We start from the raw sequence: 26890 nt of genomic DNA on the forward strand, positions 1-26890 counted from the left end.
CTGGGCAGTTCTCTTTGATGATTTCCTGAAAAATAGTGTCTAGGGTCTTTTTTTTTATCATGTATTTCAGGGAGTCCAATAATATTTACATTGTGTCTGCTAGTCCTATTTTCCAGGTTGGCTATTTTCCCTATTAGGTATTTTATATTTTTTTCCATTTTCATTTTCTTTCTTTCTTTTTTTTTTTTTTGGTTTTGCTTTACTGATTCTTGTCTCATTGAGTCATTCATTTCCATTTGTTCAGTTCTGAATTTTAGTGAATTTTTTTCTTCATTTACTTTTTTTTACTTTGTATTTGTCCAATTGGATTTTTAAATGAATTGTTTTGTTCTATGGAATTTTTTTTTCCATTTCACAAATTCTGTTTTTTAAAGAATTATTTTTCTTTTTCTGTTTCACAAGTTCTGTTTTTCTGGGAGTTGCTTTTTTTCCATTTTATTAAATGTATCTTTTAATGAATTATATGCTTTTTCCAAACCCTCCTGCAAAGTTTTCATTTGCTTTCTCCATTTTTCTTCTAGTTTTCTTTTAAGATCCTTTTTAATTTCTTCTAGGAGAGCCTTGTGTGATGAAGACTAGGTTATATCACCTTTTGGAGCTTCATCTGGAGACAATCTGCCTTTAGTATCCTCAGGGTTTGAAACTGTTCTTCTATTTCACCATAAAAGCAGTCTATAGTCAAGAGTTTTCTTTACTTTTTACTCATTTTTAGAAAAATGTTAACATCTGCTTTTAGGGCAGGGGAGGTTTTCCAAGCTTTTTCTAGTAGCAGCTTTTTCTATAAGCGGCTGTTGCTGCACTGGATCAGTGTTGATTTACTCCCAGTGCTGGATGGGCGTGGTCAGTTCAGGTCCTGTGAGATTCTGACATTTTTTGATTAACTATTTATCTTTTGTATTTGTGTTGGATGTTTTCTAACTTCTTTGTTGATGTACTGGCTTGCAACCAGGACAGAATGGCCAACACTGTTACAGATTCCTCCCTGTAGATTCTTTGCCATAGGGAGTCCTCACTGCCCTGAGGAGTCCACATAACCCCAGGACTCTGTGCTGTCTGCATGGGTGTGTGTGCTCAGCTGGTTGTGCTTAGCTGCCTGTCTCCCGTTTCCAATTGAAACAGACCTTTTCTGGTAATCTTCAAAATTATCTTCTGCTGATAATTTGTTGCATTTCCAATATTTATGGGTTCTGCCGGTCCAGAGATAATTCAGAGGCTGGATTTGCTAATTAGTCTGAGGGTTGTAGGAGAAGGATCTTAGGATCCTTAGGATCTGTAGGACTCTTACAATCCTGAGGGTTGTAGGAGAAGGTCAGAAAGAAACATGTGTCCTCTCTGCCCCCGGAAGTCCTGTGCAGGGTCTTTCAAAGGCAAACCCAGCAAAGGAAACTTAAATGAACCTCCAAAGATCATAAGCAGAAAATTCTCATGATCCTTCAGGGCCCCAGCATCTCTTGGAGTCAAACGAGGAAGAAAAACATCAAACTAGGTTACAGGTCAAAAAAGAAAAATTCCTGAAGGAGAGGCAAAGAAGGAAATAGCATACAGTTGTTCATATACTGAGATAGGGGGGTTGAGACAGTAGGGATCTCATGAGTTTCCCTCTTAGCTGGGCTGGGGAAACAATAATTTTTTAAAATTACACTAAAAAGATTGGCATAGTACAGAGAAAAGGAGATAACCATGGGAGTGAGCTAAGCCAAGTAAAGGGAAAGGGGGAGGGATTATAAATGATTTGAAAGATAGAGGGTAGATTTTAAAAAAAGAACAAAAAGTGTGTAATTTGAGAACCTGCATCAGTACCAGGAAATCAGGGAGGAGAGAAGCCTGGAATTTGATTGTCCCTAGTTATAGAAACTACTGATACCTAGAACCATTTTTCCCCCCATTTGAGAAAGGACTGGGAGGAATAGGGGTAGACAAGAACTATTACATCAGGATTTGATGGAAAAAAAGAAACATAAAAATTCACTTTTCTTTTTTTTAAATAGCATGTAATATAAAAGATTAATTTAAACCCAATTACCAAGCAGAGCATTTACATAGGCTTCCTGAACACTTCCCTGCCACCCTAGAAAAAACAGTGGTTTAGACAGTTACCGACAACAGATAAAATATTCATATGAAAAGACAGAAAGGCAAACATGGGAAGACTGAAGGAATAATAGTAATTGAAATAGGTAAGATTTATTTAACACTTTAGTTTGCAAAGTTCTTCACAACTGTATTATCTTGTTTCATGCTCGCAATAGCCCTATGAGATGAGATATGTGCCATTAAAAGAAACTGATGTGCCCAAGGTCCTCCAGGTAATGTCTGTAGCAAGATACAAACTCGAGGTCTTCCTCACTCCAGGTCCAGTGTTCTATCTATTACTGTATGCTCTGTTTGCATAATGTTCAGCCATTAAGTATTAATTTCTTAGGCACTCATTTTCTAAACAGTTGAGGAGAAATGAAAAAATTGTCATTGTTCAATTAGTCTTCAAAAGACTATTCAATTTAAAATAACTAATAACTAAATAAAGAGCATAATAGGAATGTATATTTTGTTTCCCATGCCAGAAGTTGGGGGCACCTCTGCTTCTCATTCTGAAGACATCACTGCTTAGGGTATGTGCTGTCCACTCTGTCTGGCCCCTCTCCTTTTTGCGTTGGATCCAGTACATTTTCGGTGTTTTCCTCTGCACTAGAGTCGCTCTCCTCTTCCTCCTTAGCCCTGTTGCTGGCATGTCCATGTGAAGAGTTTTCACAGACTTTGTCTGCAGGGACAGCACCTTTCCGCTGAGGAAGGATGCTAAAAAATGCTTCCTGCCAGTCTCTCGTCTCGAGGTACTCTAATACGATCTCAAAAACTGTAAAGAAAAAAAATAACCCAAATTTCTTAGCAGAGCAATCTATAATACTTCCCACACTCTGTAAAAATGTATTTCTTCCTCTATGTCAAAATATGCTGACTTCTAAATCTCAGGATCAGGATCTGAAAGCAGCATAGTACCCTCCCCTTTCTTCTCATTGAATTCAAACAGTTTTTCCAAAAGTATAGAAACCATTTCCTTTTCTTTTTTCCCTTACTCCTTTTGCTCCCATAATACTTCTGATATGCCATAACAAATTATATTTACTGTGAAGCAAAAACCATCAGGAAGTAGTAGTTTATGTTTCTTCCAATATAATACACAAAAAATGAATGAGGTAATCACCTGTGCAGCAAATAATCATTTACTCCAGGCAGATGCCTTTATATCCTGGAGAGCCCTCTCTTGAAAGACAAAGTAATAAACTGTACCTCAGAGCTAAGTAATGCATGCCAAGGATATCAGAACCCAGATTGAAAGAGACTTAGCTGTGATGCTCTTTTCATGTAGGTTTGTCAATAATGGAATATTTTCTGTCTAAATATTTCAGAACTTACCATGATTAACAGCTAAAACTTTTCGACTATTCATTTTCACAAAATCCCCAAGAGGAAGCTGTGCATGATGAATTCCATGCTCCGATGCTTGTCTGTATGTGATACCCTGTAACAAGGACACTATAATTGGTATTAAAACATATTATTTTGAAGCAAGGTCTGTGATATTGTGGGGCAAGGGAAAAACCCTAAGCAAACCCTACGCAAACAAATAAGCAGACTAAAGAATGCGTTCTGAGGAAATTTGTCATTTTTTTTTAAACTCTGGTTGGGAAAGATACTTCTAATACTGAGATGCCTTTACTTCCTACAATCATTTTTTTTTTTTAAGAATGTAATATGCCTCCCAAGCTCTGATCAGACCTGTGTCTATAAAAACAAATCAGATCTCTTTTTTCTTCTGTATCCTCCTAGTTATTAATTAGTATTAAAGCTTAAAACTTCACCAGGACTGCTGGAATATTATACGGTTTAACATACTGAATTTCTACAGAAGCATCATTAACTTTCCCTAGCAGAAGATATAGAGATAAATGCATATTTGTAATACAAAATGAACTTTAATCTTTTTTTTTTTTACAGCAGTAAGATAATAGAATGTAACATAAGATGTAACAGCTATATTTCATTTATATAGGATATCCCAAAAAAGTTTTAGTGAGATTTTAACCTATTTAAGTTTTAATAGCTATTAGAATAATAGTATAGTTATTAAAGCTTAACATGACACTAAGACTTTTGGGATATAGCAAGAAGGGGCAAAAAAATAACATGAAAAAAATGAAATATACAAATCACTCTGTATCGAAAAAAAATAGATTTGTCATTTTTTTGTTTTCTTCCCCAAGAAAATTTTATCAAAGCTACTAGCCAAACTCACTGATAGGAATTCCAACTCTTCTCTGCTCCCTGTAAACCCTTGAGGCAGGAGTCTGAAAAGTATTAAAATGGTCAAAAAAGACAAAGAGCAGATGGAAAAATCGAAGCCAAGTCTCTGAATTATCCACATAATACTGGATAACCAGCATATAAATTACTGAGAATTAACTTTGTAGTGTGTATTATAAGGAATACTATAAATAGACGAATTAAGGTATCTTTTAGTTGAAAAAGATGTAACAGAAATAAACATGGCCACAAAAGAATGTAAAAGATTAATTTATATTTAAGGAGATAGCACAGGAAAGCTTGAAAGAAGCTCATCGTATACATTTCTTGAGAAATTTACAGAGTAATAACTTTCTTATTTTGGGGGGTATATTGTATTGATAGATAAGTTACTTTCACTTTCTATACAAATTTTTATCGATCATTTAATAAATACTTTTTTTGTTAAATTAATTTTAGTACATTGGCAAAGTACTGTATGATTCCCTCTAGAAAAAAGCAGCTCTCTAAGTTGACATTCTGATGGAACGCAAAAGTAGACCAAGACAAAGCAAGGAGGCAGGAAAATGCACTACATCATATCATCAAAACCAAAGACTCCAAGATGAAATGGACACTGCCAAAGTCAGTGACCCAGACCCATCTTTTCTCTTTCATTACCAAATGCTAAAGGCAGATTTTGTGGGTACTGGATCTGTGATCTCATAGGTAGGGGAACTTCTACTGAAGAAAACAGTATTGACAGGCAATTGCTCTGCAACTTCCCTGTCTGAGGGTTGCTTGGGGCCCTATGAGGGGAAGTGCTGCCCTTGGTCACCCAGCCGAATGAGCATAATCACCTTATGATGATTGTGATCAACCAGTCCTCCAATCACATAAGCCTTGGACTCATCTAGTTCCTTCAGTATATTAGGTGAATCTGATGTAAGATAAATCAGGTCCTCTTTCTTCATAAGTTCACTATAGTGCTCTGGTTTGATATGAATATCCTTGAAGACACAAAGTAGGAGAAGTAATTGACCAAAAAGCTATTTAGCTAAAGCAAACTCAGGAGTGAATATTGTCTTCTCTATTTTACCCCAAACTTTTAACACAGGCTTTACAAGTAAAACAATTCTTATCAGATTAAGAGAAAAGTGCTTAATAAAACGTAGGTCATATTCAATCCAATTACTTAAATGAATACAATAGATGACTATTCTTCCTTTATCAGATGTTTCCTACTTTAAACCATCTTATGTCACAACTACTTTTGGATCTAATTCTTTCATCATTTCACTCACTCAAAAAATTCCAGTTGCTCCCCATTATTGATAGTGTATAAAGTCTAAGCCTTTTAATTTAGCACTCATAGTAGAAATGGGTCTTTCCACTCTCATCTTCCATTACCTCTTTTCCTAACTAAAAATTTTTAGAATTTGTCATCTCCCAAAAGGTGCTATCAGGAAAAAATCTGAATCATCCAAAAATATTTGGACAAATTCATCATGGTAAAAGTCATACATGTTTAAAATGAGGGGACAGACTTTAAATCTAATGTACCATGGAGAATAATCAGTGCTTCTTAATACATTTGTAAGGGCCTCTGAGGCAAGAGAATCCTGGACTGGAATCAACCAGCCTTTCCTGATCATCTCAGCTCTCTTCTTCCTCAGAATTAATGTACAATCTCTTTCTATAGTTAACCTCAATTCTGCACCTGCCCTCAATGTCTGTACTTATGTCCTATAGTTAGTATGATTTGTTCTCTCAATCCTAGAGAAATTATAAAAACAAAAAGTTATTTAATCTCATAAGAATATTTTTCCAGCTTTGTTTTTATAATTACATTTGTAATTACACATGAGGAAAATAAGATCCAAAAAGGTCTTATCTTTGGCTTTATACTCTCTTTTATTCTCTCATTCTCGCCACAAATGTTCATTCATATGTATGTATATAGTCAATTCTTAAAATCTGCCACTTGTTCCTATATAACATTTTATGATTTCACCTTTCCTTCTTAATTCTAACAATATCAACCTTGGTCCAACTGCTGTCACCTCTTGTCTAAATGTGACCTCTTCCTCACACAACTTATTAATTAAAAAGAGGACTCCTATTGAACAGAACAGCATATGTATAAAATATCTTATTTTCATAAAATGTTTTACAAATTGCTCAAGTAATTATTATGCATAAGGTGCATAAATTGGCCAAGAGAAGGCACAATGAATTTGGTAAGTACATAGGCACTATGTAAGAACATAGGTTCCATAGGCAACGTCAACAAATTTGTAGAGAGGGCTCTAATGACTCTCCATTTTCTGCTGGCCCCAAACAGCACTGCAGAGGCAGATTTGACTTAATGTACTACTGAAGAAAGTTGTCAAAAATTGGAAGTGCCTTGGGATGGCTGTGAAGGCGTGCTAGAGCTCATGCTCTCTAGTACAGCCTTAATAATTTCAGCACCATACTATAATGAGGCACTAAATGATGACTTGAGTAGATGCTAGTACAGCTATCCTTTCCACATTACAGCTTTCTTCATTGAAGTCAGCTACTCATCATTGAAGATCCTCATATAGAGGTTAGAAAACTATTGCTACAAAGGAGATGGCATATAAGGAATGCTTTCCACTAATGTGAATATGCCACATGCCTTCTGTAAAGATCTGACAGGACTTCTACCAATTTAACAAGCTCTTCTGCCTCTGAAAAAGGATCTTCAACAGATGCCTCAGCTGGTCTCACTCATTGCCTTGTTGCTGCCTATCATTATAATTAAAAGCCTTTATTTGCTCAAATAATTTAATTTGGCCTGGTACTAAGGTTGGCTTCTTTGCTCCTTCCAGATAAATTTATTCAATTTTTCCTTAATCTGATAAAATGAAAGCTTCTTGAGAACCTTCTTTCAGATCTGTCCTAGAACAATATTCAACTCTCAGCTTCTCAAGCTCCCTCTCTCTAGCTGCTCAGATAGTTCCTCCCAGTGACTAACTCATAAATCATTACTTTCCTTCACTTGTCCCACTAACTGCATATAATAATGTAAATAATATGAAAGCCTTAAACTTGGTCTCGTCAGAACTGTGTCACAGATTGACATATTCTAAAAATGAATCTTCCGATGAATGTTCTGATGAATGAAGTATGAATATTCCTTGAATATGGCCCCAAGCAGTCTAACATTACACAAAGTTCTACTTTCTTTGGTTATGTACTTACTTTTTGTACTTGCTTTTACTTTTCACATGTATTTGTTCCATTGTGATCTACATTAGTTTTACATGACTTCTAGTTTAAACTAATAAAAAGATAGTTTATCTATTAAATGTGCTTTGTATATTAATCAGAATGAAGCCAGGTACCTGGGGGCATAATTAATGTTTTTAAAAGATGGAGAGTGGCGCAGTGGATAGAGCACCAGCCCTGAATTCAGGAGGACCCGAGTTCAAATCTGGTCTCAGACACTTAACACTTCCTAGCTGTCTGACCCTGGGCAAGTCACTTAACCCCAGCCTCGGGGGGGGGGGAAGATGGAGAAATTTCACAAGTGAGAATTAAAAACTGGAGACAAGGGACAGAATCAAAGTAGGCAAATGATTCATTTGACAAATACAGTAGAAGAGTTTTCTCATTGGGAATTAAGGTTTAGAATCAAAATCTGGCTTTGCCACTTATTTTTGTTACATTAGATAAGTCACTTTAGCTCTTATGTCATTCAGTTTTGAAAAGCATTTTTCCTCAAAAATTAAATTTGCAAAATATATTATAGATTCAGAGTATCTTCTGCATGAAAATATAACTCTCACATTTATTACCTAGTGAATTCAAAACAACATTTTAAAGTAAGGTAATTTACAAATTAAAGAAAAATCAAATACTTAACTCAGAATTACACAGCAAATCAGTGCCAGGGATAGGTTGAAAACCAAGGTTTCTAGCTTCCAATGAAGGACTCCATCCAAAAGATTAAGGATACCGCCATCTAGCGGCCTCCTGACATTATACTTTTTGTGTATTATACCTAGCCTCTTGCTTTGATATTTCTTGTCTTCTGCCTATTCCCATGGAATGTAATCTCTTTGATTAAATATAGTTCTTGACAGGACTTATTTCATTTTAGTCTTTGTGTCTTTAGTACCTATAAGCACCTACTAAATATCTGGTACTTTAGATTTGATTCTCTTACTCATTTTGTTCTAGAAAGGCAAAGTGGTGGGTAAGAAAAAAAATACTGGATTTGAAGTTTAATGCCTTCTCTGCCATTAAAAACCTACGAATCATTGGACAAATTCCTTAACTTTCTAGATCTCAATTTCCTCATCTATAAATGAGTGGCTCACACTACATCTAATATCCTTTCCAGCTCTAAATCTTTGGTTCTGCAATCCTTTGCTGCTCACTATGTTGTTGCCAAAGAATGTTCATCTCTTTATCTAGCTAAGCTCTAGTACTATATATATATATATATATATATATATACACACACACACACACAACAATTAAGGCAATAAAATGTAGAAATTAAAACACTCTCACATTTGAAGCAAGACCCTGAATGAATTACCTTCCAGTTGACCCATCCTTTGTCATTTTCATCCATGATCTTTTTCAGCTGACCTCCATGACTGGTCAAATAATACTGGATGGAGATTGTGGAATGAGAGACAAGAAGTTGGAAAAAAAGAAAAAGAACAGTGAATATTTAAATTCCATATATAGTTTTCTAACAAATACTTATTTCTCCATCAACAATACAAAGGGAAAGGCAACTAGGTGGTAAAGTGGATAAAGCACCAGCCCTGCAGTCAGGAGGAACTGAGTTCAAATGTGACCTCAGACACTTAACACTTCCTACTTTGTGACCCTGGGCAAGTTACTTAACCCCAATTGCCTCAGCAATTAAAAAAAAAAAAAAAAAAAAATCTTTATCCAAGGAGAAAAAAAAAAATCTGAATTATGCTTCCTCACTATTTTTTTTGCCAATACTAATAGATGGCTACTATTTCCTATGCATATTCCCACTCCAGGGAATTATGAGAATTAAATGAACCATATTGACTCCATCTTGTGATTCAATTCTGGAGCTAGCTTAGTTTCCTTTCTATTCAAATTCTAAGCCTAGTCCAATTTCTGTCTTATGAAGAAACAATTTCATTCAATTATGGGAATTGTGAGAAAACATTATTGCATATTTTTAAACTAAGCCTGCATGGCTAGGAAGCTGGATCATTTCTACCTGCTGTTTAGAGACCCTTAAATCAGAGCTAAGATTACTCTGACTAGAAACTACATTAGATCCAAAGACTGATGCAAGGAATTTTCTCACAATTATACATTGCAAGCTCATGGTTTATCTGAAAACTGCCCCTTACTGAATAATCACTTAGTATTTCCTTGTTCCTTTGATCAAATACAAATACTTATGGGACTAGGAAACCTCTTTTTCTGATTTCAGGGAAATGCACATGTTTGCTTTCCCCCTCCCAACTTGGAAAGTATCTAATCTTTCTTCCAATTAAAATCAAATGACCTAATTTTGTATCCTGGTTTTCTATCCTGTTAATTTTTAAAACAATACATAAATGACTGTCTCCCCCTGTATTTGGGATCCAGTGCCAAGATGAGGAGATCTGGTCCTGAACTGTTATGCAATTGGCACTCACTGCTTAATAAAAAAAGTAGTATTCTTGGAAGCTAAAATTTTTGTTTCCTCAGTCATTTCAGATTTTACCCATCACACACTCAAGAAGATAATGGCTATCTCCTCTTCTCCCAAATTCATAGAAAACTAGCAGTCTATACTTTGGAAGGATAAGAAAAGTGAAAAAAGCCACTTTCAAATGTCAGCTACATTCAACATATTCTGCCAAGTATTAAGGGAGAAGCAAAGATAAATGAGATACAGTTCTTGCCATTATAGGATTTGCAATTTACTAGCAGGGAATTATAGAAAAATAAGAAAAGGTATAAAATAGCAGTCAAGACCGAAGGTTAAAAATTCTTAATTCTTGTCCGCCTCTACTTCCCTGTTATCATTATTGCAATACTAATAAACTCAAAAGCTCAAGAACTATGAAGACCCTGAAATTCCAGAAATTCCAGATTCTGTCACTTCCAGCTCTTCATCAAAGCTCTAAAAGAATTTAAGGAAATCAGGTCCAATGAGGGACTGGAAGAAGTGTATGGATGTACAAAAGAAAGGCTACCTCTTTTTTATTTAACAAAAATACCTTGTACACTCAAAACCTACAAAAAAAAAAAAGTAACAATAATATAATTCAATTCCTCTCTTATCTCTGCTTTAGAACAAACAAAAAAACCTTAACAAACAAAAAAATTAAGAAACTAAATCCCAGAAAATTTAACAAGTATGAAACAATGAGAAAAGTAGATGTAGGACCAAGGCCTTCTAATTTCCAGTGTGGGACTCTTTTTTTTTTAAGAAAAAAATTATCTTTAAAATTAAAAAAAAATTCTCTCCTGATTCTACTCATTTCACCTTGGATCAGTTCATTTATGTCTTTCTTATGTTTTTCTGAAACCATCTGCCTGATCATTTCTTATTGTACAATAGTTCTCCATCATAATCATATGCCACTATGCACATAGTTTGCAGTAAAAAACTGTTGATAGTTTGTGAAATGGTCCATAATTCTAAAAAATTATTTGGAACATGTCCAAAGGGCTAAAACCCTCAATATTAAGTTCTTTCTGTGGTGGCAAGGAATGAGAAATTGAGAGGATACCTATCAGTTTATTAGTGTACTTATTTTCCCTCATCTCCTCCGGGATTTGTCGTTTTTATTATGTGTGAGCTTTGATTTCTTCTGAAAAAAATGCCTCTTCATATACTCTGACCATTTATCAATTGGGGAATAGTTCTTATTTTAATAAATTTGGCTCAATTCCTTACATATTTGAGATGAGTCCTTTATCAGAGAGATTTGCTGCAAATTTTTTCTCTTTTTCTTTTAATTTTTGCTGCATTTGGTTTTATTTGTACAAAAATTTTATAATTTTATGCAACCAAAATTACTTTCATTTTACTTCCCATAATCCTATCTTCATGGGTCATAAACTCTTCCCTTATCCATCCATAGATCTGACAGATAAATTTTTACAGTCCATATTTGCCCCGAGGAACAAATTTGTTCTATTTGTGGGGAAAATCTGGAGAACTTGAAATTTACCAACCTACTCCACCATTTTACCAGAAGCCTCCATATTTATTTCTTATAGAACAATAATATACTATTACATTCGTGTACTATAACTTATTCAGCCCATTCCCCAATTAATGGACATCCAATTAATTCCCAATTCCTTGCTACTACAAAAAGAGCTGTTACAAAAATGTTTGTGCATTTTTCCCCTCTTTTATGATCTCTTTGGGATATAGGCCCAGAAGTTACACTTCTGGATCAAAGGGTATACACAGTTTTATAATACTTTGAGCATAGTTCCAAAGTGTTCAGTTCACAACTTCACCAACAATGCATTAGTGTTCCAATCTTTCTCTCACAATCCCTCCAATATTCTTTTTTACCTTTTTTTGTCATCTTAGGCAATTTGAGAGGTTGTTGTCTTAATTTGCATTTCTTCAGAGTTGTCTTAATTATCATTTATCTAATCAAGAATGATTCAGAGCATTTTTTCATAAGATTAGAAATGGTTTGTTTTAAATTACTGGTACTTACCTGCACAGGATGTGATGCTCGGCGGTTTTCTGCATAACACCTCTGAATCTGTTTATGAAGCTTCTTAATATCCTATAAACAAAATATTTTATTTTCAGAAAAAAGTTCCCAAAATCAATTGCTAATGTAGTAATCCTCTTGCTTAAGGGCAATAGAAAAGTCTATCATCAAAACAAAGAGTTGGAATAGCCCCACATCCAAATGATTATCATATAAGTGCTCTGGAATATTAACTATGTAATCACTAGACAAATTATGCTATTCTATAAAGTCTTGTTACTTTGTTTTTGTCTTTGTTCAAGAAAAATTAGCCACTGACTTTTCCCCAAAATTTCTGCCTTTCCTTTAAGTATCACATGCTCCTTTATTTTTACATTTCCAATTCCTTCTTGAACATACTAACCTCCCTGGTCCACAATTTGCTCATTTCCTATAACTTTCTCCTCCAACTTTCTCCTCCATTCTACTACAAACAGAAATGTTCATACTCTTGATCTTTCCCCACCTACAAATGTTCTACTGCCAGATCCACGAATTCTGAAGTTCTCTCAATCAATCTTAATTTCTTGTCATTTCACCTCTCCAATTTCCCTGCAACTCCAAATCTATTTCTTCCAAACTACGATTTCCAACACCTTAATTCCTCAGTTTTTTTTCAGGTTTTGAACATTGCATTAACTCTTCTCCAATTGGGACCCCTCAGTAGGTCTTTAAAGGAACTATGCAATCCTTTTCTCTTGAATGCTTATTTTATTGTCAATCTTGCCCTGCCAAACCTATGCCCTATTATTACTTCCTCTGCCTTTGCTCCTACTCGCAAGTGGCTGAAGAAAGCTAATGAAAATCACAGAACTGTGTTATCTGGATAAATGGATTTCTTATTTATCTCAATTTCAGCAAGGTAATTTTTACACCTCATTAATTCACATCAATTTTTTCCAAATTTATTCATCCTTTCTCAAATCCCCCATGGCTTCCTTATCTCCCTCTTTCCCACCTGAGAACCTCGTCTCATATTTGGATTATATCCATCTTCATCCTTGTTTCACACAATGAGATGATCTTTCTCCTTGACAAGGCACATGTCTTTACAGGAACCCTTAATCTCTTTCCCAACTATCTCCTCTAGCAAACTGCTATCTTTATTATCCTCACTTATCTTCAATCTCTCCCATGACTACAAACATGTCCATGTGTTAATCATCTTCAAAAAAATCTCATTATCCATCTCCTCTAATTAGTATCCCATGCTTCTCCTCCCTTTTATGGCTACATTCTTTGAGAAAGAAATTCTTATAATTTACACTCCCCTACATAGCCTGAAATCTAGTGATCCTGACCTCTTGGGTGCTCTACAAAGAAGACCCTTCAACTCCTGACTTCAGCATTTTCTCTGGCTGTAATCTCTCCCTTTTCATTTCTACCTCCTGGTATCTCTGGCTACCTTCAATTAAAATCTCACCTACAGAAAGCTTTTCCCAATCCTTCTTAATTCCACTACCATCTCTATACTGATTACTTCCAAGTTATCAGATTTTTAACCTATTTGTACATAGCCTTGTTTGCAAATTGTCTTTAAGAACAGAGACTATCTTTTCATCTTTTCTGTATCCCTAGCACTTAGCCCAATGCTTGACTCACCACTGGTCCTTAATAAAAGTTAATTAATTTTGTTCAATAATTAAAATATGATCTCTATTAATGTGGTTTAAATAATTAAGTTTATTGGGCCATCTTTTCAAGATGCATTAAGAAGGGAAACATATATCATCATTTTCTATTTAGAGATTATGGACCATTTACAAAAAAAAAAAATCTATGAAGAATAGTTTTTTTTTTTAGTTGTCAAATTGAAATTATATATATATATATATATTTTTTTTTTAATTGAGGAATGGAGTCCAGATCTTTAGGGAAGGAACTCCTGTTATGGAAACTCTTTCCATTAATACACATTAGCAACCTTTTATTAGTAGTTACACAATCTATTTAGATTCATTTTATAGGCATGAAAAAACAATGCAATTTATTATATAAAGCTCCATCCTAAAAGTAACTCAATTCCAAATATCTATGAAAAAATTTGGCATTTGAAAATGATACCTTTGAGACCATCAAATTGTCAAAACTGCAGTCAACAATAAGACGGAGTGGACTGGGAACAGCTTCACTTCGAAAACGTTTCCTGTCATGGCCATCTGAGTTTGATTCCAGGTGAGACTGGCGTTCCAATTTTCTTCTCTGGCGTCTTTCCTTTCGCTTTTGCCTAGAATTGGTTAATGAAAAGTGATTTCTTTTGTCATATACTTAAACAAAAAGGAAAATTAAAAAGTAAGCTAATATTTGAAAGAGTTTTTGCTGACAAGAATATGAGTTGATGAAAGAAATCTAAATATTTCTACTCAAATACCATCTGCCCCCAAATTTTGTTTATTCTTAACACTATTAGCTCAGCAGCTGTACTGCATTAAATACTCTTCTTTATCCCCTTACAGATATCTCAAGCTGTGTTGCAATGATATGGAGCAGAGCAATGTGTACAGAGGTTACAGAAGAAATTTTTATGCTAATATATTCCATCCAAAATATCAAAGATAAAATCACATACATTTCAGGTCAAAAATAACTACATGTAACTACAATGGGGCCATATATAATAAGTTCTACTTCTTTTGGTCTGCTGCCCAAACTCCACAGTTTCCTATTCCCTCAGAAGCATTCCAAACTCTGAGATGAATAAGCCAGAATTTACAAATTCTAATGCTGTATTTAAAAGGTTTTATGGCTGAATTTGCTTGAAAAACACTGATTTAGAAATGAAGGAGAAAGGCTGATTTTCAAACTGTTTTTTCACCTAACTACAACCAAGCCATCTGATTGATTCCCTAACCTCTACCAAACTGAATAGAGATTTCAGTACTGTGTACTACCAGTTTCAAAACATGATTCTAGCTAAACTTGCAAAGATTCTAAACAAGGCCTGTGTCAAAAGTGTAATCTATGTGTGAGGAAATTAAACTTTTTTTTAAAACTTTATGCAAACAGAATATAGTCTAACCCCACCAGTCATTTAATAAAAGGACATTATTACTACTACTAGGTGGCACAGTAATAGTGCATATATTTTACATGTATTTACATTATTTATATTAATTCATTTTAATGTACAGTATTTATTATAATGATTTACATTATTTAATCCTCACAACAACCCTAAGAGATAGGAACAATAATTATCCTCATTTTGCCCAGGATTACAATAATAAGCTAATAAGCTTCTGAGACAAGATTTGAACAAAATTTAAGTTCAGATCCAGTACTCCATCCACTATATCACATAGCTGCTTATTTCGAGGTAGATAACAGAAAATGGATGACTCTGCAAAACTATCCCTTTCCTCGAAGTGAATCAGTGCAGGACAGCACATTAAAATTGCAACATGCAAGGCTACCATATTCAACTTAATTTTAGTCTTCATTTTCCCAGGAGTTTACAACAGCAGGTCACATATGCTGAAATATTCAAATCTTAGGGGAATACTCCTAAAAGTAAAATAATATACCAATTTTGAAAATCATACTTGCGGAGTTCTCTTTGGTCTTCCCATTGTTTTTGCCTCATTAGTTTCTTCATCTGTCGTTTGGACATATGCTTGGGAGCTTCTCCTTTGTCAAAACTTGGCTTCAGTTGTTCAGTTTGATTCTTACTGGAGTCCAGTTTTGTTTTCACACAATCTGACTCAGGAGGTGTTGGGAGCACATCAGTTGACATATTTATTATTTGGTGTCTGTATAATTGAGAGGCAATCTTTTATCAATGCTGAGGATTCACAGACACGCAAGTCAAAAATGTTACTTTCTTGCAAGAATCTGTTTAATTCATCAAACATTTCTATGCTTAAGAAAGATAAAAAGTTTAGACAAGACTTTAACTTCTCATGGTGTTTCCAATTTATTATATAAATTCAAAGTTTTTATAAGGTATTCTGATGTTTACAGAATATTTGGTTTGAGATGTCCTGTTGGAATTTGAAGTTCAGGACAGATAAAGGATGATAGAGAACTAGAGATTATCTGCACAGAGATGCCTATTGAATCAACAAGAGTTAATGGAATCACCAAGAATGTATCTGGGGAGAAGAAAGTCCTTCCCATTCCTATCACCAATCAGTTAGCAGCCATGTCCTAAATGAAGATCCAGCAAAGGAGATTGAAGAATGGTCAGACAGGAAGGAAGAGAACCAGGAGAGAAAAGTTTCACAAGGAAAGTGAAGAGAATATGTGTAGAGAAGTGAGTAATCAACAATGTTAGATAGTACTTTAGAGTTTACAATGCACTATATATATATAAAAATCTCATTTTGTCCTCAGAATGACCCTGTGAAGTAGGTGCTCCATTATTGCTCCAATTTTATAGATGAAACAGGCTGAAAGAGGTTAAATGATAAGCTCAAGGCAAGATCACAGAGCTAGTAAGTATCTGAGATAGGATTTGAACTCATATCTTCCCTGAACTCACAACTTCAGCACTCAACTCACAGTTCCATCTAGCTGAATAAGAAAAGGCCATTAAAATAGTCATTTAAAATTTTTTTGTTAACTTTAGAAGAAAAAGTTCAGCTAAATGATAAGATCAGAAGCCAGATTTTAAAAAAGTTTTGAAGAGCTTTAGATGATAGAAAGTAAAAGTACTAGTATAAATGACTTTCTCAGACTTTAGCCAAAAATAGAAGAAAAAAAATTAATAGCTAGCATAGATGGTTGAAGCGGGGGAAAAAAAAAGGGGGGGGGCATTTTTTAGGAATGAAGGCGATATTTGTAGGCAATAGGGAAGCAGCCAATAACCAAAGACTGATAAAGATAAGTGAGAGAGTGGGGAGGGAGAAGGGAAGTAAAGTAGTGTTTCCCTGGCAAGGAAAAAGATCACCTCTTCAGATTGGACAGGCACAAAAGAGGAGATATTGGAAAAGCCTTGACTGAGTGATATAGGAGAGAAAAGGAAGCAAATGGCTCCAATTTGTCAGGTTAAGTATGAGGCAAAGCCTCTAAAACCGTATGATACTTAGACCTTTTTTCTGCCACTCTGCTGCCATCACTGTAGAAGCAAAAGAAAGTTGCACATAAATGAATAATCTTATATTTTTATTTCATGGGTTGCTATGGCTAATAATCAGCTTTTGGGGGGAGATGGGAGACGGGAAAGGGGGATTGAGCATCTCTAAGCATTACCTAAATCTGACTAAGGGAAAGCAGAATCTGCTCCAAGGGACGGACTTGAAGCACCATAGGTTGTAGAGAGCCTGAACTCTGGAAAAGTATACTTGAAACAAGGATACTTATAAGGTATTAACTCAGTGGAATTAATGAGATGATGATTCTCTAGTTTACACATATTCAATATGCTATAATGATGTAATTGTAATAGGGTATTTAAGGGCTGAGAGGACTGGAAATGAGACATTCCATCTTTGACCAGCCTGGTGATGTCTGTCCTGCCTTCATCACTTCTCCATTAAGACCAAGCACTCAGGCTGATCCCAAGGTCCTCCAGAAAGCTAGCCCAAACATAACAATAGGACCTCTTAGGAACATAAGGAACTAGCATAATTAGTTAACATTTATGAAGTGCTGATTATATTACAGCAACTGTCAAAAAAGAGCCAGGGAATTCACCTTCTAACAAAGGAAACAAGCAAATAAGTATGTACCAAAAAGCCATATACAAGTGAACAAGATGAGGTGAGATCGCTCAAGACATTGTGAAAATCAAGAAAGACTTCATCTACTTCAGAGTTGGAGTAGGCCTGAAAGTCCTTGATCATTGACCCAAGGACATACCCTTCCTGCTATCCTCCCATGACATCATTTTCTCCCTACTTCAGTCAAATACGGGCAACTGTGTACTTACTAGCCAAGTTCAATTTCTTGGGTAGTTCCCAAATTTAGACCCTCAGCCAATGAGGAGGATGGTCAATGGTTGTAATGTTCTGGTTGTTTTGAGCAGCCTTCCTTTCAGTTGAATAATCACCAAGAGAACAGCCAGTGGTTAAAGTCCAAATCCTTTATTGTCTTCTTGCTTGGGGCTCAACCTAGCTTGGTCAGAGGTGTGAATCTTGTAGAATAGGTGTCAATCTTGCAGAACTATATTAAGTGCCAAGTACATGTACTAAACTAGAGAACTATTAATCACCATGTTAATCTAAATAACCATCGTCTTATCAATTGCACTGACCTTGTAAGAATCCTTGTTTCAAGTACAGAGTTTTGGCCCACAACAAGTGGTGGGAGGGGTTTTGCATTAGGGATTATTTTAAGTGTAAAACCTGTCCCAAAAGGTGCTTCCTCCTTTCAATTGCTTGCTCAATGGGAGGGACACCCACTTCTTGAAAAAATGTACAATAAACTTTTGCTTTGCTCCTAGAGATCTCTCCAGCTTTTTTTATTAAATGGTGACCACTCACCAATTTGAGCCACACAGTTTTGGGGGCTTGTCTGGGATCATGTGACTTGGTGAATAGGCAAACTAGGGATGGCGCCCTGCCCTGATTTAGGCAGCCCACCAGCATCCAGGGGCTTCTCCTGGCTCCCCAAGGTAAACTGGCCCCAAAGTGGAGAAACTCAGAGCAAAGCAAATGCGAAAAACTCCATGGTAAAAATTCTGACCTACTCGGTGTGAGGACAGATCAATCAAGCAATGTGCTGGGCAGCAACCTAGAGCTAAGCCCCCATGAGCCTCTTGAGTCAAGTTTCAGACTCTGGAAGGGTGCTCTGGGCAGGATAGGATAGGCCTTCTTGGATGACTAAGGTCAATTGGTGACAATTGATGTGTTTGGGCATTTTAGAATTTAGATTCCATCCCAATTCTCCCTTGTGGAGAAAAATGAAAAAAAAAAAAAAAAGTTAGAAAATACTGGTAGATAGTCCTTTGGGAAATAAGTAGTTAGAACAAACTGCCAAAATATAAAGGAAAAAGCAAGAAAAAGATGATAAGGTATTGCTTTTTGTCTGGAGTAACAATGATATTGCTGGAGGCACCATTTGGCCTAAGTATGGTTCCCTTGAAGACTGGATGTGCCAAAAACCAAATTTGTATGTTAATAATAAAGAATCTGTTAATCCAGAGGAGACCTTATGTGCCAGACTATGGTTCTCAAGTCCGGGTAATGTTGAGTAAGAATCAAAGTGAAAAGGGCATAAAGGAGGAGACTTTAAAGACACAACAGTGGAAGGCATTGTTATCTCTCCCTCTTCCATACTTAGCCCCACCTCAGGAAGCCACACCTGAAAGGGAAGGAGAGGACTTAATTCAATCAGCCCTGAGAGTGCCACAGAAGTCAGGACCTTTAAGAGGGAAATGAGGCCCTTAACAGAAAGATCCCACCGGGGCTAGCAGAACAATTTGATCAATTCCTGGGTCCTAATCTTTTTACTTGGGGAGAACTTATGTATATTTTGAATTCTCTCTTCTCACAAGAGGAGAGGGGACTAATTAGAAGAGCACCTATACGACACATGACAGCCTTCAGTGACAGTAGTCCCAACTGACCAGAAATACCCTGAATTGGGATCACAATAATGCATATATCAGGGAAGTTATGAAGGATCTTAGAGAACTGATAAATACTGTGCCAAATAAATGCAGTGCCAAAGGCACAGAACATGAAAAAGGCCTTTGGGGTGATTCAAGGGACAGTCACCATTCCTATGTGAATAGACTAAAACTTAGCATAAGGAAGTACTCTAGGTTTGACCCTGATGACCCAGGAGTAGAAGATACCTTGAAATTGCACTTTGTGACCAAAGCATGGCCAGATACCAATAGAAAGTTACAGAAAGTAGAAGGATGTAATAATAAAGAGTCTTTCCAATCTATTGGAGGCCAACAAGGTGTATGTTAGTTAAGAAGAATGATGGGAAACAAAAGCACAAAGCCAAAATCTTAGTCCAGACAGTATAGGAAATTGCAAAGAATGCAGAAAAGCCAATAGGACAAAGCCCCAAGGAAAGGAGACAGATATTCAGGAAGGAACAGAAGGATTGCTGTTCCTGACAGTAGAAAGCCTTTGAGATGTTGGGGATGTCAAAAAGTAGGGCATAGGGGCAGCTAGGTGGCGCAGTGGATAGAGCACCAGCCTTGAATTCAGGAGGACCTGAGTTCAAATCTGGTCTCAGACACTTAACACTTCCTAGCTGTGTGATTCTGGGCAAGTCACACCCCAGCCTCAGGAAAAAAAAAAAGAAAAAAGAAAAAGTAGGGCATATACAAAAAGACTGCCCCCAGCAGAGGATGGAACAGTAGATATGTTCCCTTGTTAAGCTTGATGAAGATTAGGGGGTCAGAGGATCTTGAAAGACTCCCACCAGGAACCTTTAGTAAATTTAAGGGTGAGACTTTACCAAAAGACTCTTGTGCTCTTAGTAGACACTGGGGCATTAAGATTTTCAGTGACCTATTTGCCTGAGGGGGTTAAACTATCTAAGGAGATCCTGGTGATTTCTGGGGTTAAAGAATAAAATTTTCTTGTATATCTTAGAAGCAGGAATAAACTTCCTGGGGAGACATTTAATAGCTAAACTAGAAATTGTGTTGATTCCACATGGACTCAGCATATATCCCAATAGAATGGCACTAATGAATGAAAGAGCAGACTAGGATAAACTGAGGTTTGAGAGGAACCTGACAATCCAGGCACAGCAGACATAGTCCTGATAAAAATCACATTGAAAGTGATAGAGGTGTTAAAAGTCAAACAATACCCAGTTTCACTAAAAGGAAGAAGAGGTTTACAGCTTCTGATACAAGGTTTTTTGAGAAATGGACTAATAAAACCCCATATTTCACCTTTCAACACACCCATACTTCCCATGAAGAAGGAAGATGGGGAATACAGTTCAGTTCAGGATGTAATGGAGATTAACAAAATCGTATTAGCTTTCTACTGTGTGGTTCCAGACCCGTATAACATTCTGGGCCAGATTCCTAGTTCTGCAGAGTGGTTCAGTGTGTTGGATCTGAAGGAAGCTTTGTGGAGCTGCCCTTTAGAGGAGAGAGGTAGAAACCTGTTTGCTTTCCAATAGGAAGATCCAGAGACTGGGAGGAAACAGCAAATGAGGTGGTGCCTCTTGCCCTAAGATTATACTGAGTCCCTGAATTTGGTCAAATCTTTGAAAACTTCATGGGAGATTTCCAACCAGTAACGGGAACTTGGGTGTTAACAGTATGTAGATGATTTACTAGTAGTAGGAGATACAAGGAAACACACTAATAGTTGTACCATTGATGTATTAAATTTCCTGGGAGGATTAGGGTTTGCAGAATCAAAAAAGAAATTGCAGTTTATGGAGAGGGAGGTGAAATATTTAGGGCATTTGATTAGTGAAGGCAGCAAGAGATTGGACCCTGCCAGAATTGAGGGAATATACCCAAACCTAAGAGAAAGAAAGAGCTATACAAATTTCTGGGGTTAGTAAGATATTTATAGTAAGATGGATAGATTCTTATGCTGCTATCACTAAAACCTTGTATAAGCATCTACTGGAGGAAAGTTCAAATTCTATCATGTGGGATCTTGAGAGTGATCAGAGTAATCAGAAGTTTGAGGACTTAAGGCATTTGTTAATTTCACCACCTGTATTGGCTCTCCCCACCTTGAAAAAACCTTTCCACTAGTTTGTCAATGTTGAGGAAGGGGTGGCTCTAGAAGTTCATGCTCAAATAAGAGGGAGGCAGAAAAGACCAGTGGCTTTCCTTTAATCTTAATCCTGATTCCTTTTTGTCCCCTGGAACAGAACCATCCCCTGGAGAGGAACATTGTAGCTTAAGAGTTAATTGATTTTCAAACATTTACAAGAATTGCCAATACCTGGGGGAATAAATTGGTTTACAGATGGCTCTTTAGGATGGTAGATGGGAAAAGGAAAAATGGATTTGCTATTGTGGATGGAGATAAAACTTCCACTGTTACCAAGGGCAGTCTACCTGCCCACTGGTCAACTCAAACTGCCTTAAATCAAGTGTTGAAGTTATTGAGGGACCAAGATGGGAATATATACACTGATTCAAAATATGCTTGGGATGTGGTGCATGTATTTGGAAAATTTGAGAGGAAAGAAGGTTTGTAAATAGAAAGGGTAAAGAACTGGTCCACCATACACTAGTCAAAGAGAGGTACTGGAAAACATTTTGGTTCCTAGGAAAATAGCAGTAATACATGTAAAGGGACATCAGAAGGGAAATTATTTTGAGGCAAGGGGAAATAGATTAGCAGATGAGGAGGCCAAGGGAGCTGGAGACCAGGAGATTTCTCATATAATGGCCTTGATACCTATATTTCCCCCTAGTTTGCCCTCTCCCAGTTTTACCCAGAAGGAAAAAGAGATAAGTATTGCAGAATCTGATTAGGGCCTTAGAAATCACTTGGGATCTCCATACCCCTTGGCATCCTCCCTCTTCTGGGAAAGTAGAAAGGATGAATCAAGAAATAAAATGGCAACTGACTAAATTATCTTTAGAGGCCCAACTACGTGGGACTAAATACCTTCCTCTTGCTCTGGTCTGAATCAGAACTAAGCCACGTAGAAATATTGGGCTTTCATCTTGTGAATTATCGTACAGTCATCCTTTCCAGGTTTATATGGGAAACTGAGATCCTATTTTAGGGACAAAGAATTTATTTCATAAGAGATATGTTAAATCACTGGTACAACTTTTACAAAAACTACTACAAAAAGGATTAATATCTCAAACTCCTACTCTAGGTTTCCCTGTCCATAGAATTCAGGTTGGAGATTGGGTTTTGAGCTAATCCTGGAGGGATGAGAAGTTACTTCATGGTGGGATTGACCCTACCAGGTAAGACTGACCTCAGACATTGCAACCCAGGAACGAGGCTGGACACACTATATCAGAACAAAAGGACCTGTGGAGCCACCTTTATCAGAGTGAACAGTTGAAGATAAGGGAGACCTCAAATTACATTTGAGGAGGGGGCCTCCACTGCATGGGAACACAGATTCTGAATCCAGTGCATTGTAATTATTTATGTATCACTCTTCTTATTACTTTTAAAAATTACTTTGGGCCCCTTCTCCTATTTGGGAGCTAATATATTTTCCCCTAGGAATTTCACCTTAACCTCACAGTATACTCACCTACTTCTTAACTGGAGGCAGATCTGTTATATTGGATTAATAAGGCCAAATTTTTTTCTTTCTTCCTGAACAGACAAAATATTTAGGGATTCAGATGTATGATGATTTGGGAAGAGGGAAACAGAGTTTAGATACCTCCATTACTCAGACTGGAAATGTGAATGGTTGGGGGTGACGCCTGGCCTCCAGAAAGAATAGTTAAAGAGTATGGGCCGGCCACCTGGGCTCAAGATGGAAGTTGGGGATATAGAACCCCAATATATATGGCGAACAGGATAATGAGACTTCAAGCAGTTGTAGAGATTATCACAATCAGACAGCTGAGGCACTAGACCTGATTGATAACTAGAATAGTCCAAAATCATTATCCAGAATGAAGAAGGGAAAGCTGAAGGGTCTGTTAGATTGATGGTATTAAAAGGATGGGAGCCAGTGTTCCAAGAAGACCCAAGAAGACAGAAGGGGATAAGGAATTAGATAGGAAATGTACAATTATGTTACAAAAATTTGAAGAGATCTTGATGAGGTCTGCTCAGAGAAGCAGGTACAGGTTGGGAAGTCAAAGAACTCCCTAACTCCAGAGGCAGTGACAAAAATAGGAGGTTTTATTATCAAACACAAAGAGGCAGTCTCTTAGTGGGCATAGTTTTCTCAATGAAGAGAAATCTGCAAAGACCTATTTTATAAGGAAGTTTGATAATTCTCAATTGAATGTGAAATCTTTCTTGAGACTGTGACTTCCTGAAAGATCAACAGGAGTTTGATTTTCCCTTGAATGGTTTTCTTTATATTACTCTGAAAAAATATGAAAACATTTGGAGTCTAGGCAGATCAAAGGGGATGTGGTTTTTGTGATTTTACATAATTTTAGAGTTCACTCAGGTGAGTTTACTTCATCAAACTCAGTGTACAAATAAGGGGGGGGACTGAACGAGATGAGGTGAGATCTCTCAAGACAACTGTGAAAATCGCGTAAGGCTTCATCTACTTCAGAGTTGGAGTGGGCCTGAAGGTCCTTGAGCATTGACCCAAGGGCATACCTATGTGTCCTTCCTGCTGTCCTCCCATGACATCATTTCCTCCCATCTCAATCAACTATGTTGATCAACTTATTGGCCAAGTTCAATTTCTTGGGAATTTCCCACGTTTAGAATGTAAGACCCTCAGCCAATGAGGATGAGGGTCAGTGGTGGGAGGGGTGATTCCATTAGGGACTATTTAAAGTGTAAAACCTGTCCCAAAATGGGCCTCCTCCTTTCCATTGTTTGCTTGCTGGTAGGGAGGGAACCCCACTTCTCCGAAGAACAATAAACTTTTGCTTTGCTCCTAGGGATCTCTCCCGCTTAAATGGTGACCACTCAAGGCAAGCAGGAAATAATTAGAAGAGGAAACGTATTATAATTAAAAGGAGTTGAAAAAGGTTCCCTGCAATAGATAGGATCGTAGTTGGGCTTGAAGGAAGTAGTCAGTGCAGGGAGGGGAAGAGAGGAGGGACATTTCAGGCCTAAGATGGATCCTTACAATCTGGATAATTTTAGGCAAATCTCTGGGCTTCCTAAGCTGTAAAATGACTAGACGGCCTTAAGGGTAGGATTCCACGGGCACCCCGCCACTCTCCTCCCATGGGCATCAGTATTCTGACCGATAAAATGGGGGACTAGATAACTTCCATTGCTTCAGTCAGAAGTGGGAAGTTAGACTGCAGTGGGGAAAAGCAGAGCGCAGGCCAGAGAGCACGTGACACAAACGAGTGGGGGGGGGGGCCCCGAGGGAAGCACAGGCCTTCTGAAAAGCTACTAGTCACTGCTGGGCGCTCTGGTCCGCTCAAGTGTAAGGTGGAGTCCTGGGCATATTACGTGCAAAAGCTGAATCAGAGAAGGAAGCCCGCGCCCTCTAAAGCCACCTCCTATTGGAGAACTCGAAGTCTTACGCAGAGTGTGGAGCTGCAAGGCTCGTTACGTAGAGAGAGTGGACTGGCTCTAAACAGCGGGGCGGAAACGCGAAGTATTTTACGTGGGGGGGACAGAGCCAGATTAAAAGAACGCGCTCAAAAACCCCCTCCCCCATCTCCCGCCCTACGCAGGGGGTGGGGCCGTGGGGTATGTTAGGCGAAAGGAATCACGCGCTTTCCAAAGCCACACCCCCACTTCCGGTCCCGCCCTACGCGGCGCGCCGCCCGTCTCCCGGAAGTCTTGGGCCTGTAGCAAGTGCCAAGAGTAGTAGATTCTAGCCAAGCGGAGGGCACTCATCCTTTCCCCAATTCTGGCTTCGAGCCACCTTACCTGACAGAGGTGGCAGCCAGCCAACCGTTTCTGATCCACAGATCGTTTTGTGATGAGTCTTGTTTTTCCTACGCTTCGCTTTCTGAAGGGACTTCAACTCCCAGAGGCAGAAGCCTCGGAGGCCACGGCGGCGGCTTGACGTAGAAAGCCGTAGGAGGCTGCTCGGGGTCGTGATGTGACGTCGTCACCCTGCGCCAATTCTATTCCTCCGGAGGGCTCCACGGAACTTCTTTGCGCGCATGCGGAAAATGAACCATGTGAGAGGGCGTGTCTCAATTCAATTAGGATTGTTGCCCCAGAGTAGGTGGATGCTTTTGGCCAGTTGTTGGCTTTCATAGATCGTATTTGAACCCAACGCTACTGACTCCAAAACCTCTATTTCTCTACTCTGCTTTTCAAGGGGCAACAATAAAAGGTAAATACACCATCGATTTCCTTAGTAATTTCAGTTTTAAAGTGCGCCCATTTCAAAAATGAAGCACCTTGAGATATCATTGTCATGTTTTTAACAAAAAATTGTCCTGCCGAAGCTCTTCATAAAACCACATCAAGTATCAGCACATAATTTTCTTAGCTAGCATTTTATTAAAATAAAAACAAGTGATTAACAAAAATAATTAGCAAAATTAATTATGAATAAATTAACAAAAATAATTAGAAGTTGGTACAAGGAATTCCCAGATGAGGAAATTCAGAACAAGGTGGGTAGAGGGAAAAGGCTGTTCCAGAAGGTGGGACTTTTTTTTTTTTTTTTCCTGAGGTAATTAGGGTTAAGTGACTTGCCCCCAGAGTAACATAGCCAGGAAGTGTGAAGTGTCTGAGGGCAGATGTGAACTCGGATCCTTCTGACTGAGGGCTGGTGCTCTAGCCACTGCGCCACCTAGCTGTCCCGAAAATAGGATGTTTTTAAAGTCATTAACACTATATATCAGAGGTGGGCCTTTGAAGCCAGCAAGGTGTCCCCAGCATAACATACACAGATATTTATTGAATTCACATGCTTAAAATTCAAAAACACCAACTTGAGAAAAGTCATCTATGCCACTGGTCAATGTATCCACTGGCAATGCACTTATCTTCAGATTCAATAAAGTAGTTCTGGCACAAATTCATGCTGCTATATTAAATAATCCCATCCCATACACTTAAGTTGGAGTGTCTACCCATTAAAACATGCTCCATGCTCTATGGATTACTAAAACTGAGTTAAGAAGATTCAAATTCAGCTCCGCTGACTTTAGGTCACCACTCGTGCACACTGTAATAGAAGGTACAATGGATTTAAAATTAGGAGCAGATTTATAACTGGAAGAATCCTGGGAGGTCATTAGGTCAAACGTCCTCATTTTACAGACTAGGAAGTTGAGGACCAAAGAGGGTAAAAATGAGGCGGAATGTCATGTGTACAGAAAGCAGAGCCAGAATTTTAATCCAAGTACAAGTGTAGTACACACATAAAATTCCTTCCCCTGG

At 37.5% G+C, this 26890-nt stretch overlaps 2 protein-coding genes across 2 annotated transcripts in view; one reads left to right on the plus strand and one right to left on the minus strand.

Annotated features, from left to right (window-relative positions):
• Window positions 1-2168: 2168 nt before the first annotated feature.
• TRMT10A (tRNA methyltransferase 10A) lies at window positions 2169-25555 on the minus strand. Its single transcript, XM_074275085.1, has 8 exons — window positions 25418-25555; window positions 15566-15772; window positions 14088-14250; window positions 11985-12056; window positions 8852-8926; window positions 5139-5288; window positions 3412-3517; window positions 2169-2851 (listed from the first exon to the last, which is right to left on the minus strand). The coding sequence occupies exons 2-8, from the start codon at window positions 15754-15756 to the stop codon at window positions 2598-2600; spliced, it is 1011 nt and encodes a 336-aa protein (XP_074131186.1). The 5' UTR covers window positions 15757-15772; window positions 25418-25555; the 3' UTR covers window positions 2169-2597.
• Window positions 25304-26890, plus strand: part of MTTP (microsomal triglyceride transfer protein) — a 78867-nt gene continuing 77280 nt past the window's right edge. Inside the window, exon 1 of the mRNA XM_074275084.1 lies at window positions 25304-25832. The gene's annotated coding sequence lies outside the window, so the exon portion shown is untranslated. The remainder of the gene's footprint in view (window positions 25833-26890) is intronic.

This window comes from Sminthopsis crassicaudata, chromosome 6, assembly GCF_048593235.1.
Source record: "Sminthopsis crassicaudata isolate SCR6 chromosome 6, ASM4859323v1, whole genome shotgun sequence".
Classification (NCBI taxonomy): domain Eukaryota; kingdom Metazoa; phylum Chordata; class Mammalia; order Dasyuromorphia; family Dasyuridae; genus Sminthopsis; species Sminthopsis crassicaudata.